At 53.1% G+C, this 16540-nt stretch overlaps 2 protein-coding genes across 2 annotated transcripts; one reads left to right on the top strand and one right to left on the bottom strand.

Annotated features, from left to right (window-relative positions):
• Positions 1–6320: 6320 nt before the first annotated feature.
• Positions 6321–10137, bottom strand: LOC104664907 (uncharacterized protein CXorf49). Its single transcript, XM_010366590.2, has 6 exons — positions 8811–10137; positions 8133–8289; positions 7513–7589; positions 7189–7234; positions 6597–6638; positions 6321–6490 (listed from the first exon to the last, which is right to left on the bottom strand). The coding sequence occupies exons 1-5, from the start codon at positions 10038–10040 to the stop codon at positions 6598–6600; spliced, it is 1551 nt and encodes a 516-aa protein (XP_010364892.1). The 5' UTR covers positions 10041–10137; the 3' UTR covers positions 6321–6490; position 6597.
• A 947-nt stretch (positions 10138–11084) lies between these two features.
• Positions 11085–14386, top strand: LOC104664909 (uncharacterized protein CXorf49-like). The gene is given in 5 exon segments (XM_030934590.1): positions 11085–12098; positions 12686–12842; positions 13386–13462; positions 13746–13791; positions 14346–14386. Coding segments are annotated over 5 exon segments (1335 nt in total).
• The last annotated feature ends 2154 nt before the right edge of the window (positions 14387–16540 follow it).

The following is a 16540-nucleotide window of genomic DNA, read 5'->3' as shown; positions in this document are numbered from 1 at the left end:
CCTGCTGACTAAAGAGCCCTTGGGCCCTGAGCAACCTGCAATGATACCCAGGTAGTTTACCACGGGCCCTGAGTGAGACTCTGAGACATGCTGGCTTCAGGGGAGACCCAGCACTTTCTCAGCTGCGGTGGCTATGGACAGAGACAGTTTCTCCGGGAGAATAGCAGAGGGAAGAGTAAAGGGGACCTTGTCTTGCACCTTAGGTGCCAGCTTGGCCACAGTGGGGCAGAGCAGAAGTGAGCACTTGGGGTCCCTGAGTTCAGGTCCTGGTCCTTGCATGGGATTTTTGGACCTCCCGTGGGCCAGAGGAGAGCCCACTGCCCTGAAGGGTGAGTCCCAGGCCTGGCAGTATTCACCACAGGTGACTGAGGAACACTTCAGTCTGAAGTGAACCCAAGCAATAGCCTGGCAATACTTGCTGTGGGCCTGCAGTGGTGGTGGCCACAGTTAGAGGCTTCTCTGCCTGTGGAAAGGGTAGGGAAGAGTGGGAAGGACTTTGTCTTGTGGTTTGAGTGGCAACTTAGCTGCAATGATGTAGAGCACAATGCAGATTTCTAAGGTTTTTGACTCCGGTCCCTGGCTCCTGGAGGGCATCTCTGGACCCACCTGGGATCTGGGGGAACTCGCCACCCAGAAGAGGACTCAGGCCTGGCTGGCTTTGCCACCTGCTGATTGTAGAGTCCTCCAGCCTTGAGTAAACATAGGCAATAGTCGGGTATTGGTTACAGCCAGGTAATGGGCGAGACCCAGTGCAGTGCTGGGTTCAGGTCTGACCCAGCAAGGCCCCACTGGTGGTGGCCACAGGGGGGATTATGTTGTCCACCTGCAGGTCCAGGTGTCTCAGCACAGAGAGAGAGCAAGAGCAAGAGAGAGCAAGATAGAATGAGAGCAAGAGCGATAGCAAGAAATGCCAGGGGCGAGGGGCGGAGACAGAGAGAGAGAGAGAGAGAGAGAGAGAGAGAGAGAGAGAGAGAGAGAGAGAGATTGAGAGTTTGTTTGGGAGAAATAAGGGAAGAAAACAAGAGTCTCTGTCTGGTAATTCAGAGAATTCTTCTGGATCTTATCCAAGACCACCAAGGCAGTACCTCTACAAGTCTGCAAGAGCCACAGTGTTACTGGACTTGGGGTACCCCTAATGCAGATACAACTTAGATTACAACACCCAGTTCCCTTTGAATATCTGGAAAGCCTTCCGAAGAAAGATGGGTACAAATAAGCCCAGACTGCAAAGACTACAATGAATACCGAACTCTTCAATGCCCAGGCGCCGATGAACATCCACAAGCATCAAGACCATCCAGGTAAACATGACCTCACCAAATGAACTAAAGAAGGCACCAGGGTCCAGGCCTGGAGAATAAAGATATGTGACCTTTGAGACAAGTAATTCAAAATAGCTGTTTTGAGGCAAGTGAAAGAAACTCAAAATAACACACAGGGAATTCAGAAATCTATCAGATAAATTTAACAATGACATTGAAGTAGTTAAAAGGAATCAAGCTGAAATTGTGAAGTTGAGGAATGCAGTTGGGAGGGTGGAGCAAGAAGCTGGAATGGAAACCTCCATTGATTGCTCCCCCTGCAGGAACACCAATTTTAACAACGAACTACAGACAGAAAAACACTGTGTAAAAAATTAATAACTATGAGAAGTTTTCAAGACATAGAGAGTACAATAAGACACAAAGAGAAACAACAAAAGTTTAAAAGTGGGCAGATGAAGTTAAAGTGTTGAATTTTCATAAGTTATCTTTTCCCTTGTTTGTTTGTGTATATAATCAGTGCTAAGTTGTCATCAGTTTAAAATAATGGGTTATAAAATAGTATCTGGAAGCCTCATGGTAACCTCAAGTGGAAAAACATAAAATGAATACATAAAAAATAAAAAGCAAGAAATTAAATTTTACCACCAGAGAAAATCATCTTCTGTAAAAGGAAGACAGGAGGAAAAGAAGGAAAAGAAGATTACAAAACAACCAGAAAGGAAATAACAAATTGGAAGGAGCAAGTCCTTACCTATCGATAGTAACATTGAATGTAAATGAACTAAACTCTCCAATCAAATAACATAAAGTAGCTGAATAAATATTTTTGGGAGACCCAATAATCTGTTTCCTTTAAGAAACACACATCACCTATAAAGACAAACATAGATGGAAAATAAAGGGAAGAAAAGAAATATTCCATGCCAATGTAAACCAAAAAAGAGAACCTGTAGCTATACTTACGCCAGACAAAATAGATTTCAAGACAAAGACTATAAGAAGAGAAAAAGAAGGTCATCATATAATGATAAATGGGTCAATTGAGCAAGAGGATATAACAATTGTAAATATATATGCACCCATCACTGGAGCACCCACATATAGAAAGCAAATATTACTAGAGCTAAAGAGAGGGAGAGACCCCAATACAATAATAGCTGGAGACTTCAACATTTCACTTTCAGCATTAGACAGATTGTCCAGACATGAAATCAACAAAGAAACATCAGACTTAATCTGCACTATAGAGCAAATGGATCTAATAGATATTTTCTGAACATTTCATCCAATGGCTGCAGAATACATATTCTTTTCCTCAGCACACAGATCATTCTTAAGGACAGACCATGTGAGATCACAAGTTTTAAAACATTCAGAAAATTGCAATAATGTTAGACATCTTCTCTGACCACAATGGAATAAAACTAGAGATCAATAACTACAGACATTTTAGAAACTATACAAATAAATGGAAATTAAACAGTGTGCTCCTGGATGGCCAGTGGGTCAGAGGAGAAATTAAGAAGGAAAGTTTAAAATTTCTTGAAACGAACGACGATAGAAACAAAACATACCCAGACCTATGGGATACAGCAAAGCAGTACAAAGAGAGAAGTCTATATCTAAAAGTACCCACATCAAAAAAGAACAAAAAAAAAATCAAGAAGAGCTAATACTAATCCTACTCAAACTATTTTGAGAAACAGAGGAGGAGGGAATACTTCCAAACTCATTCTACCAGGCCAGTATAAGCCTGATACCAAAAACCAAAGACGCAATAGAAAAAAAAAAAAAAAAAAAAAAAAAGGAAGCTACAGTCCAATTTCCCTGATGAATATTGATGCAAAACCCTTCAGCAAATACTAGCAAACCAAATTTAACAATACATTGATAATTTGACTTCTTTCTTTCTAATTTGGAGGCCTTTTATTTCTTTCTCTTGTCTGATTGTTCTAGCTAGGACTTCCAGTACTGTGGTGAACAAAAGTGGTGAACGTGGGCACCTTGTTGTGTTCCAAATCTTAGAGGAAAGACATTCAGTCATCATCATGACCAAGTGCGATATATCCCAGGGATCCGAGGAAAGTTCAACATATGCAAATCAATGTGATACACCATATCAACAGAATGAAGGATAACAACCATATGATCATTTCAATTAATGCTGAAAACCCCATTTGATAAAATTCAGAATTCCTTCATGGCGAAAGCCCTCACAAAACTGGGTATAGAAGGAACATACAGACCCACAGCTAGTATCATACTGAATGGGGAAGAACTGAAAGCTGGGGAAAGGGAGAAGCTTGGAGTGGCTCAGTCTAAGTCTGAAAGCCTCAAAACAGGGAAGCCGACAGTGCATTCTATTTAAATATCTTTTTTGGACCCATTAATTATTCTCACCTCTCCCTCACCCCTCACTACCCTTTCCAGCCTCTGGTAATTATCCTTCTGCTTGTTTGCAGATGACATGATCTTGTATTTGCAAAAACCTAAAGACTCCACCAATAAACTCTTCGAACTGATGAACAAATTCAGGCAAGTTGCAGGATAGAAAAGCAACACACATAAATCTAGCATTTCTACATGCCAACAGCGAACACTCTGAAAAAAAAAAAAAATCGATAAAGTAATCTCATTCACAACAGCCAGAAATAAAATAAAATACCTCAAGGATTCGTTATTTATTCCAGTCTTCTCTGTCTGGCTTGTTTGGATTTTTATGTTTGCTTAGAGATTTTGTGTAATTTTCCTGTTGAATGTCATTTTTCTCTGCTAGGCCACTGCCTCCTTTACAGCATTAGATGGTGCCTTAAGCCCAAGTTTGCCTTGTCTCAAGCAAATGATCAGACTGCTGCCCATCCAGAATGGGGGAGGTCCCAAAGTTGGTATCTTGGCAGTATGGAAGAGCTAGCTGGCTAAGGGTCTGTGCCCAGGGGGCTCATGGAACATCCCACTAACAGTGTGGCACTGTTAAACAACCACTCTGATTTGGCATCTCCTCTGACTGAGTTACAGAGCAGAGGTTCCAGGGCTGAGGATAATAGTTCTGCCTCCCCTTTTTGTCTCTGGCTGTCCTCAGGGACATTTCTCCCCTCAGGCACTCACAATGCTTCCTGTGGGTTGAATCAGGAACAGGTCTCCTGCCACGGAACCCAAGATGGTGCGGAAGCTGACTGTTCACCTCAATATCACTTCTTCCAGTGTAGAAACCATGATTCGGCCAGCGCAGTTGCTCACGCCTGTAATCCTAGCACTTTGGGAGGTTGAGACTGGCGGATCACCTGAGGTCAGGGTTTCAAGACCAGCCTGGTCAACATGGTGAAACCCCATCTCTACTAAAACTACAAACATTAACCAGGAGTGGTGGCACAGGCCTGTAACTCCAGCAACTTGGGAGTCTGAGACAGGAGAATTTCTTGAACCCAGGAGGCAGAAGTTGCAGTGAGCCAAGATCGTGCCATTGCACTCCAGCCTGGGCAACAGAGTGAGACTCCGTCTCAAAAAAAAAAACAGGCAAATCAAAAAAAAAAACAAACAAACAAACTCACAGATGTCTCCACACATACGCTAATCTTGAATGGTATCTGCATTTCTCCTGTCTTTGTCTGTTCAACACTCAGGTTCTTGGTGTTCAGAGCTGGCAGAACCTACACACACCTCCTCACTGGCACCAGAATCTGTGTCTGTGTCTCACGCCCATCCAGCCCAGGATTCCGGCTGAAGGAAGGAGGCAATCCCAACTGTCAGGGAGGGTGAAGGCAGAACAGGAAGCTCAAGGAAATCTCATGTGACCTCAAGAGGCGGTCTGAAAGACTTAACAGGCACACAGAAATATCACGTCTACAAAAACCTGCAGCCTTGGGGATTGTGGAACAGTATTTGACGGGGACCATCCAAGAAGAGCCAGGCCTAGCAGCCACACTTGCCCTGGAAGGCAACTGGCCATTTCAAATCAAGGGTATGGAGTCAACAGGTCGCTTACAGGACACCAAGGATGTGGAAGACGCCTTCCATGTAACTGCCAGCGGGAAGTTTTTTTGGTTTTGGTTTTGGTTTTTTGTTTGTTTGTTTGTTTGTTTTTAGATGGAGTATTGCTCTGTCACCAGGCTGGAGTGCAGTGGCACAATCTCGGCTCACTGCAACCTCCGCCTGCTGTGTTCAACTGATTCTCCTGCTTCAGCCTCCCGAGTACCTGGGACTACAGGTGCCCAGCAGGCAGTTTTCACCAGGTTGGCCTGCTGGCACCAAAACAGACTCAATGCCCCCACCTCTAACCAAGAGACTACCCTGCCCTTTTCTTCAGTGCTCCCTGTGCCTTCCCTTTTGCTCGGCCACCCACCAGGATGTGGCGTCTGCTTCCATGTGGCTACTGAAATTAAGGAGGGAGACCTAATGGGATTTGGAAACAGAGGTTCAAAGATGAGGGCTAATAGAGGAACTGAGGATGTCGCATGGGTTTCTGGCCCAGATGAACTGACCGTGTGCATGGTGGCACTGGAGGGACATAATGGCTCCAGAAAGAGGACTGGGCCCTTGAGTGGGAGGATGAGCTCCGTCGTGCTCCTCAACAGCATAGAAATAACCATGCAGGAGAGGTGACCAGCATCAAGCCACAGGGAGAGCAAGGATGCTCATGATGGAGAGGACAGTAACATGGCAGAACCGTGACAGTGAACTGCAGGAGGAAAGGCAAGAGAGACTGGGGTTCTGAAAGGAGGCACTCAGCTCCTCCTGAGGGTGAGGGAGAGTAGCGCTGAACAACGGGAAATGTGAGACCCCAAAGTAGGAGGAGACGAGGAAGGAACATGAGCAGGGTGTGTTGGGAAAAGGCAGAAAATGCTCCTGTGGCGGGGCAGGGCCCCCACAGCACCTAGACCCAGGCACTATGGTGACTGCAGGGCTGCTGCTCAGAGGCCGGCCCAGGCGCCCTACAGGGAGAGGCCCCACCACAGAGAGCCAGGGGAACTGTTCTTCAAGTGCCAGAGAACGGACCAACACCCCACACCCCCCAACACTCCCAACAATTGCAGAGAGGGTAGACCACAGACCACAGAATATGAGAACGACTTTATTTCAAACTGCTTTGAACTGCGTTGGGAGGGAGCAAATGCAGCGGAAGAGTAGAAACCCTGGCTGAAGAGGGTATGGAGGGAACCCGCTTGGCTGCAGCTCTGGAGCTCCAAAGGTAGCAGTTGCTCATCTTGTAGGAAGATGCTGGCTCCAACCTGTGAAACAGAGCAGGCTCAGGGACAGGCCCCCAGCCAGGGCCAGTCCACAGCCCTCCTAAGCTGCCGGGACTGTGGGAAGGGGCATGGTGTGTGCAACACTCACTTCAAAGGTCCTGGAACTTGTCAGTGAGGAACTGCATGGCCGCTGAAACAGAAAGGCAGAACCGGGCACTCCAGACCCAGGGAAACAGAAACCCACCCCCTGCCCCCGTGGAGAATCACCTAGACCTGCAACCAGAAACCCCACCAGCCCTGGGACTGACTCACCCACCCGTCACCTGAATTAAATGTGGAAATGCCTTCTAAGCAGGAAAGTAGTTCTCAGGTGTTGGGCCATCCCAAAACCGTTCAGAACGTGTTCCAAAGACAGATAAGCCAGCCAGCAGGCAAAAACCATATAAGCCGTATCAGGCAGCAGTTAAAGGAAAATACATGAGGTATCTCTAACCGTCCTAAGAGAAGATCTCTGGGACTCGTGGACAAAGTGTACACGGAGTTCGGATGACACACTGCCGTCTGTGCACACCCTTAGCTGGAAAGGCACAGAAGGCTCCAGGGCCAGGCCTGCTTGATTCTCTTCCCCAGAGGAAAGTCAGTCCCAGTGACACCGCCTGTACCTGCAGTCCACCCCCATCCCCAGCACCTGCAGAAAGACACCGCTGTCCATCCCTGCCCCAGCCAGGGCTCCATCATACCTAGCTGGTCTCTAAGGTCATCAATTTCCATCTGCAGCAGGATGCACTAGCCCAGGAGACACCGGTGGAAGATAAATGGTTAGTCAATTCTGGCCTCCTCTCTCCCCGTTCTCCATCTCTCCCCCAGTCCTTACAGCCCCCATAGTCCGCAGCCCAGTGGTGAGGTAGATTGGCACAAAACCCTCAATGGAAAAGAGGCACCCACTCTGCATGGGTTATGGTAGGCAGAGGGGATTGGGGGGGACACCTAAATCAGTTTAACCTGGACATGGATCCCACCATCTAGCATGGACCTCAATTTCTAAGAGTCACACACAGCATTACCCAAGGGCAGCCCGGGGCTCCCGGGGGCTGCTGCTGCCTTTCTGGTCTTGGGGGATGGACAAGTGGCTGCTGGTCACCTGAAAGAAAACACAAAATCCAGCTTCCAAGCCTCCCAGTGAGGTGGAAGAGACCTAGAAGGGTCTAAAGTGAAGCACCATCACCCTCTGCTGGCAACACGTTGCCCCTGCTCTGCCCAGCAACTCCAACCCTCCCTCTGGGACTGTCTTCCTTGTTCTCCTGTATGAGCCCATGTGCACCCGCGGCCCCCTAGCATTGTGACTCCGGGTTGGACGCCAGTAGTGGGGCAGCCACAGTCAGGCCCTGGGAGGGCCAGTGTGGCTGAGCAGGACTTAACAGAAAAGGACTCCGTACCACCAAAAGTCTTCTTCCAGAGTTGGAATTTGGGGCACTGCTCCAAATCGCCCCCCACCACACAAACCCCACTCAGAGAGGACGATGTGACTTAAAGCCAGCCCCATCAACACCCCATTTCCCGTGGGACACCTGCCTGCGTGGGCAGGGAAACCTGGGAGCACGGCTAAGCCCCCATAAGCGACAGAGACAGAGGTTTCCTTCCCGACCCCTCTCCCCTCCACCCCTATCAAACCCGCAAGACTCACTGGAGGGTGCATGGCATCTGGGCACTAGGCGTCTCAAGGTAAAGGCCGAGGGCTGTGAGGTTCCTAGTACTTGGGGAGCTCTGATGTTGGGGTCACCACTGCTGTATTCTCCACGACGCACAGACAGGGAAATCAGCTCTGGCTTCTGTGTGGGAAGCTAAAACAGAAATTTCTGAGTCGGGCTGGTGGTGAGTACACATGGGGAGGGGCTGTGTTAAGGTGGACACTCCAGACTAATCTCATTAGCACTTTCTCCCTCAGTCAGCCCCAAGACAGGAGGGCTTGCTTAACAACTAGGGAAGGAGGAATTGGGAAGCTGATGAGTCTACACGCCCAAGCTTTGCGCCCCACACATTAAGGAGTCCCGTGATCCAAACCAGCTGCCAGACCTGCCTTCCATCCCAGCTCCTCTCTCGGGGAGGAGGCAGAACAACTGCACTGTCCAGAGCCAGGCCTGGCACACACAAAGTGCTCCCTTTAATGTGTGCCCCTATGAGGAGGACTCCAATCGGGCATCCTAGTGTCCCTGGGCTCCCGATGACAACCCTCGAGCAAGGGATAGAGGTGGAATGGATAAACAGGTGTGTACTGGAAGAGAGGTGAGTAGGGGGAGACAGAAGAGAAAGAGGAGGAGAGGGAGGAGAAGAAAGAGGAGTGCAGCAAAGAGAACCTACTCACTTGGGCCCTTGGGACGTCATCTCTATTTTGGTCATTATCTTCTCTGGTAGCAGCCTGGGACTCCCTGGCTTTCCTTCCTGCAGGTTTCTTCCCAGGGCTGCTGTGCTTGGGCTCCTTGGGTCTCGTGGACTTCCCCAGGAGCCCCACACCAGAGACTGGCGGGAAGCTGGCCGGATCAGGTGGAACTGCTGAGTGTCTCTGCCCCCAGGCAGGAAAGGCTCCCCGCAGGGCCGGTTTTGGCGCACCCTCTAGGGATTTCTTCTCCTGGGTCACCTTCCTTCCCGGAGGGCCCCGGGGTAGGGGCCCTCTAACGGCAGCTCCTGAGCACCTGGGCCTGACCCCCACCTTTCCCCACACCATGCTCTGCATTTTCTTCAAGGAAGGCGCATCCGGCTCTCCCATGGCCGGCCTCTCCACTACTGGGGTGAGTCTGCGGGGAGGAGAGGTCAGGTGAGGTCCCTGAGCCTGAAGGTAACTCTCCCTGCGGTGGAAACTGGGGCGTCTGCAAGTGCCTGCTGGCTTCTTGGGGCTTCCGGGCTTGGCCTGGCTTCCTTCTTTGGTGCTAATGATCACCCTAATCACCGGTAAGTCGCTGCTCTCATCTGTGGAATCAGAGTCGTCAGTATTCAGCCCAGCGGGGCCTTCCGCAGAGGGCTGCTGGGGATCCACTTGGATGCTCAATCTGCTCTTCAAGGCCCTTTCTGGGTTCTCCCAGGCCGGTCCTGGCCCAGGAACACTGAGGTGGAGAGGGCCACCGGAGGACCGCTGCCATTCTCCAGGGCAGGGGTTCAGCGCGCCTCTCCCACTGGGACCAACCTCCAGGTCCGCCCAGATGTCAGTGGACCCTTTGGCAGCGGCGCCTTCTGGGGACGGGTGTCCCTGGACGCTGGACGGCGGCATGATGGTGGCTGGCTCATCAGCCAGGTAGAAAGAGTAGTCCACACCGTCCCCTTGGTCGTCGACCGGGGTGCCAGGCCGGCCTTTCTGGCCCCAGAGTACCACCCTTCCCTGCTCTATCAATTCGGTCTCGGGCTCGAAACTGAAGCCCTCAGGATCTGTGAACCCGCTCTTCCCCTTGCCCTCACCACTGCGCTGCCCCCCCAGATCGAGGCCTCGGCCGTGGCTGTGGCCCTGTGGGGCTCCGGGGCTGGCGGTGTGGGCCCCGGCCTGCTTGTCACCCTCCGGGCCGAAACCAGCCCCGCAAACGGACACTTCATCTGTGGAGCTCATGGCGCCCGCCAGTCCAGACAGCCCAGGCTGTGGGGAGACGGTCGTCCTGGTAACAGTGGGAGAGGAGAGCCGAGCCCAGCCAAGCCCAGCCGAGGGGGACGCTCTCAGCTTTGAGCCTGAGAGCGAATTGAAAGAGCAACAAAGGGTGGTGTTCTGGGGCCACAGGAACAGCGAGTCCTTTGGGACACCGCCACCCTCACCACAGTCAGCTCACGAGATGTCGCTGACAGCGCCAGGCTTACGGGCTCCCTCAAGGCCTGTGTCCTGCCTTCTCATTGTTCCACGCCTTCTCATTGGTCTGCCCATCACCAACCAGCGCACCCCTTGTTGGGCGAGGCTTCCGGGCTTTACCCAATCGGGAAGCAGACTCTTGGATTGCCCCAACGCCCGTCTTTTGACCGGGTGGGTGTACTTGGGTCGGGTCTTGGGGCCAGGGCCCACTGGAGCTGTCCATCCACCTCTTTCTTCCTGTCCTGCTGCCTCTGGCCAGGCACCTACTTTCCAATGACAGCCACATCTCTGAGCACCAGTGTCCCATTGTAAGGCAGAGGTCAAGGGGAGAGCTGCCCCCAGCTCATAAGCTTGGGAGAATAAATGTCCTGATGCACGAGAAGCACCAGACACACAGAGGAGCTATCATTAAAAAGTAGGGAGGGAGCAAGACAGCAAGAAAAGAGATGGATTGAGAGCTCCAGCGCACCCTGGCCCCAAGACCCGACCAGAGCGCATCCACCCAAATGACGGGCGTCGGGGCAAACCAAGAGCCTGTGTCCCGATTGGTTGAAGCCCAGAGGCGTCACCCAACAAAGGGTGCACTGGTTGGTGGAGGGGGGACCAATGAGAAGGCTCGACACCTGGGTCGAAGGCGCGCGGAAGCCACGCGCTGTCTGGGACACTTAGTACTTCTGCCTGCTGTGAGGGCAGCAGGGTCCTGAAGGCGTCGCTGTTCCTGTCCCGTGGCCCGCTTGGCTGGGCTTGGCTCTCCCCTCCCGCCATTACCAGCATGACCGTCTCCCCATAGGCCAGGCTGCGTGAACTGGCGCCATGAGCTCTCCCGACGAGGTGTCCGTTTGGGGGGCCAGTTTCGACCTGGAGGGTGGCGAGCAGGCTGGCACCGGCACGGTCAGCCCCAGAGCCCCACAGGGCCACGGCCATGGCCGAGGCCTCAATTTGGGGGCACCGCGCAGCGGCAAGGGCCAGAGCAGGTTCACAGATCCTGAGGGCTTCAGCTTCGAGCCTGAGAGCGATCCCAGTGGGAGTGGCGCGCTGAGCCCCAGCCCTGGAGAATGGCAGCAGGCCTCTGCCGGTCATCTCCACCTCAGTGGTCCTGGGCCAGGCCGGGCCTGGAAGAACCCAGAAAGGGGCTCGAAGAGCAGATGGAGCTTCCAAGCGGATCCCCAGCAGCCTTCTGCAAAAGGCCCCACCAGGATGTCTACCCACGACTCTGATTCTTCCGATGAGACCAGTGACTTACCACTGATGAGGATGGGCATTCGCCACAAAGAAGGAAGCCAAGCCAAGTCCGGCAGCCGCAAGAAGGCAGCAGACACATCCAGACACACAGGCTTCCACTGCAAGGAGAGTTACCTGCCCGTGCCGGGCGGTTTCCTGACCTCTGCTCCCCGCGGACTCACTCCAGTCGTGGAGAGGCCGGCTGTGGGAGAGCTGGAGGACTCTCCCCAGAAGAAAATGCAGAGCAGGTCCTTGGGAAAGGTGGAGGCCAGGCCCAGCTGCTCAGGAGTTGCCACTGCAGGGGCCGTGCCCCGGGGCCCTTCAAGGAGGAAGATGGCCCAGGAGAAGAAGTCCCTAGGGGGTGCCTCTCAGCTGGCCCTGGGAAGATCCTTTCCTGCCTGCGGAGAGAGACTCTCAGCCGCTCCCCCGGAGCCGGCCACCTCCCAGCCCTTGTCTGGTGTGCGGCCCCAGGGGATCTCCAAGAAATGACAAAAGCCTAAGCACAGCAGCCCTGGGAAGAAACCTGCAGGAAGGAAGACCAGGGAGTCCCAGGTTGTGGCCAGAGAAGATAATGACCCAAATAGAGATGAGGTCCCAAGGGCCCAAGTGAGTAGGCCCTTCTCACTCCCCTCTCCCTCTTTATCCTCTTCCTCCTCTGTCTCCCACCATACCTCCTCTCTTCCAGCACACACCTGTTTAGCCATGCCCCCTCTATCCCTTGCTTGAGGGTTGTCATCGGGAGCCCAGGGATACTAGAATGCCCAATAAGGGTCTTTGTTGTAGGGGCACACGTTAAAGGGAGCGCTTGGTGTGTGACGGACATACCTCCGGACACTCTGCAGGGGTCCTGCCTCTTCCCCCAGAGAGGAGCTGGGATGGAAGGCAGGGCCAGCAGCTGGTGAGGTTGGGGTGATCCCCTAAAGTGTGGGCCACAAACCTGGGGCATCTAGGCTCATCAACTTCCTGACTCCTCCTTACTTAGCTGTTGCCCGAGCCACCTGGAAGGTAGCCCGGGCTATCTCAGTATCCCCAGTGTTTTCCCTGGCTGGGCTCTGCCTCCTGGCAAGGGGCTGACTGAGGGAGAAAGTGCTAATGAGATTAGGCTCCGGAGTCTCCACCTTACCACAACCCCTCCCCACATGTACTCACCGCCTGCCCCCACCACCAGCCCGACTCAGAAATTTCTGTTTTAGCTTCCCACACACAGGCCAGGGCTGCCTTGCCTATCCGTGCATCGTGGAGAACTCAGCAGTCGCAACCCCAACATCAGAGCTCCCCAAGTTCTGGGAACTTCAGAGCCCTCTGCCTACAGCTTGGGAGGCCTCCTGCCCAGACGCCATGCACCGTCCGGTGAGTCTTGCGGGCTTAATAAGGGTGGAGGAGAGAGGGGTCGGGAGGGAAACCTCTGGCTCTGTCGCTTCTAGGGGCTGAGTCTTGTTCCCATTCTTCCCTGCCCACCCAGGCAGGTGCCCCACGGGAAATGGGGTGTCGATGGGGCTGGCTTTAAGCCACATCCTCCTCTATGAGTGGGGTTTGTGTGGTGGGGGGCAATTTGGAGCAGTGCCCCAAACTCCAACTCTGGAAGGAGACTTTCAGCGGCATTGAGCCCTTTTCTGTTAAGTCCTGCTCAGCCACACTGGCCCTCCCAGGGCCTGGCTGTGGCTGCCCCACTGCTGGCATCCAACCCGGAGTCACAACGCTAGGGGGCCATAGGTGCAAATGGGCTCACACTGGGGAACAGGGAAGACAGTCCCAGAGGAATGGTTGGAGTTGCTGGGCAGAGCAGGGGCAACGTGTTGCCAGCAGAGGGTGATGGTGCCTCACTTTAGACCCTTCTAGGCCTTTTCCACCTCACTGGGAAGCTTGGAAGCTGGAATTTGTATTCTCTTTCAGGTGACCAGCAGCCACCTGTCCATCCTCCAAGACCAGAAAGGCAGCAGCAGCCCCCGGGAGCCCCGGGCTGTCCTCGGGTAATGCTTTGTGTGGTTCCTAGAAATCCAAGTCCACACTAGATGGTGGGATCCGTGTCCAGGTTAAACTGATATCTGTGTCCCCCCGCCCCGCCCCATCACCACCTTCTGCACCCCACAGAGAGAGGGTGCCTCTTTTACATTGAGGGATTCATGCCAACCCACCTCGCCACTGGGCTGCAGGCTATGGGGGCTGTCAGGGCTGGGGGAGAGAGGGAGGACAGGGAGAGAGGAGGCCAGAATTGACTAACCATTTCTCTTCCTCCGGTGTCTCTTGGGCTAGTGCATCCAGCTGCAGAGGGAAATTGAGGACCTTAGAGACCAACTAGGTATGACAGAGCCCTGGCTGGGGCAGGGATGGACAGCGGTGTCTTTCTGCAGGTGTCGGGGGTGGGGATGGGCTGCAGGTACAGGCGGCATCACTGGGACTGACTTTCCTTTGAGGAAGAGAACCAAGCAGGCTTGGCCCTGGAGCCTTCCTGTGCCTTTCCAGCTAGGGGTGTGCACAGACAGCAATGTGTCACTGAACTCTGTGTATACTTTGTCCACGAGTCCCAGAACTCTCCTTCTCTTACAACAGTTAGAGACACCTCATGTGTTTTCCCTTTAACTGCTGCCTGGTATGGCTTATACGGTTTTTGCTTGTTGGCTGGCTTATCTGTCTTTGGAACACATTCTGAACGGTACTGGGATGGCCCAGCACCTGAGAACCACTTTCCTCCTTAGAAGGCATTTCCACATTTAATTCAGGTGACGGGTGGGTGAGTCAGTCCCAGGGCTGGTGGGGTATCTGGTTGCAGGGCTAGGTGATTCCCCATGGGGGCAGGGGATGGGTTTCTGTTTCCCTGGGTCTGGAGTGCCCGGTTCTGCCTCTCTGTTTCAGCGGCCATGCAGTCCTTCACTGATAAGTTCCAGGACCTTTGAAGTGAGTGTTGCACATACCATGCCCCTTCCCACAGTCCCGGTAGCTTAGGAGGGCTGTGGGCTGGCCCTGGCTGGGGGCCCGTCCCTGAGCCTGCTCTGTTTCACAGGTTGGAGCCAGCATCTTCCTACAAGATGAACAGCTGCCAACTTTGGAGCTCCAGAGCTGCAGCCAAGCGGGTTCCCTCCGTATCCTCTTCAGCCAGGACTTCCTCTCTTCCACTGCATTTGCCCCCTTCCCAACGTAGTTCAAAGCAGTTTGAAATAAAGTCGTTCTCATATTCTGTGGTGTTTGGTCTGCCCTCTCTGTGATTGTGGGGAGTGTTGGTGTGTGCCAGGTGTTGCTCTGTTCCCTGGAGCTGGAAGAGCAGTTCCACTGACGCTCTGTGGTGGGGCCTCTCCCTGCAGGGCGCCTGGACCGGCCTCTGAGCAGCAGCCCTGCAGTCACCATAGTGCTTGGGTCTAGGTGCTGTGAGGGCCCTGCTCCGCCACAGGAGCATTTCCTGCCTTTCTCCTACACACCCTGCTCATGGTCCCTCCTCTTCTCCTCCTACTTTGGGTTCTCACAGGTCCCCTTCTTCAGTGCTATTCTCCCTCTCCTTCAGCAGGAACTGATGGCCTCCTTCCCGAACCCCTGTCTCTCTCACCTTTCCTCCTGTGGTTCACTGTCCTGGTTCTGCCCTGCCACCATCCTTTCCATCATGAGCATCCTTGCTCTTCCAGTGGTTTCACGTGGATGGCCTTTCCTGCACGGTTATTTCCATGCTGTTGAGGAACACGACAGAGCCCAGTCCTCTTTCTGGAGGTATTATGTCCCTCTGGTGCCACCACGCACACGGTCAAGTCATCTGGGCCAGTAACCTGCGTGGCATCCTCAGTTCCTCTTAGCCCTCACCTTTGAGCCTCAGTTACCAAATCCAGTCAGGTCTCCTCCTTAGTTTTAGTAGCCAGGTGGAGGCAGAAGCCACATCCTGGTGGGAAGTTGAGCTAAAGGGAAGATACATGGAGTGCGGAAGAAAAGGGCAGGGTAGACTCTTGGTTGGAGGTGGGGGCACTGGATCTGTTCTGGTGCCTGCGGGCCAACCAGGTAGTAACTGTGGGCCGGGAGACACACGGAAGGCGACTTCCACATCCTTGGCGTCCTATGGGCAGCCAACAGTCCCTTCAGCAGCCTGTCAGCTCCATACCCTTGATTTGAAAATGGCAGCTGCTTTCCAGGGCAAGTGTCGATGCTAGGCCTGGCTGTTCTTGGATGGTCCCCGTGAAATATCATTTCACCACCCCCAAGTTCACAGGTTTTTATTCATGTGATATTTCCATGTCCCTGCTCAGTCTTCCAGACTGCCTCTCGAGGTCACACGAGATTTCCTTGAGCTCCCTATTCTGCCTTCACCCTCCCTGACAGTTGGGATCGCCCGCTACCTTCAGCCGGAATCCTGGACTGGGTGGGCCCCAGATTCAGGAGCAGATTCCGATTCCAGTGAGGAGGTGTGTGTAGGTTCTCCCTGCTCCCATCGCCAAGAGACTGGGTGTTGATTAGACAAAGACAATAGAAATGCAGATACCACTCAAGGTTAGTGTGTGTGTGTGTGTGTGTGTGTGTGTGTGTGTGTGTGTGTGTGCGCACACGCGCGCGCGCGCGCCTGCATGAGCATGCCCCTGCATGCACCCGCTTGGGAGTCAAATTAATTGGGGGTGCTCTTCCTTGAGCAAGAAAGGGCTGATTCACGGAGTGGAAGCAGTGATGAAGGATCCATGAAGGATCAAATGCGCAAAAGCAGGGCTGGGATCTACCTTTGACAAGAGGTGTTGTTCAATTCTAACACCTAGGAGAGTGCAGAGTGGGACAAATGGGACGTCGCCAAACACAGCGATGGGTGTCGGGCTCTCAGAATGCTGGAGGTGCCACAGTAGGCTCCCAATCCTCCGCAGGATGAATGGGATGTATCAGCACTCCCGTGTGTGGGTGCAGTGATAATGCCTCAGAGTCGCTGGTTGATGTTTCATCTAGGAAGCAGGGAGCTCCCATGGGAAGGTGCCATGACTTGAGGTAAGGGAGACACAGGCAGGGTGGGAACAGTGCAGGTGGAAAGCCAGAAAGAGGGACTACCCTGGGACAGCTGGTCAGGCTCGGTACCGCCTTCCCACATACTCTCA

This window comes from Rhinopithecus roxellana, chromosome 7 (assembly GCF_007565055.1).
Source record: "Rhinopithecus roxellana isolate Shanxi Qingling chromosome 7, ASM756505v1, whole genome shotgun sequence".
Lineage (NCBI taxonomy): Eukaryota > Metazoa > Chordata > Mammalia > Primates > Cercopithecidae > Rhinopithecus > Rhinopithecus roxellana.
The sequence above is the reverse complement of the archived record's forward strand: the minus strand, read 5'-3'. Positions and strand labels throughout refer to the sequence as shown.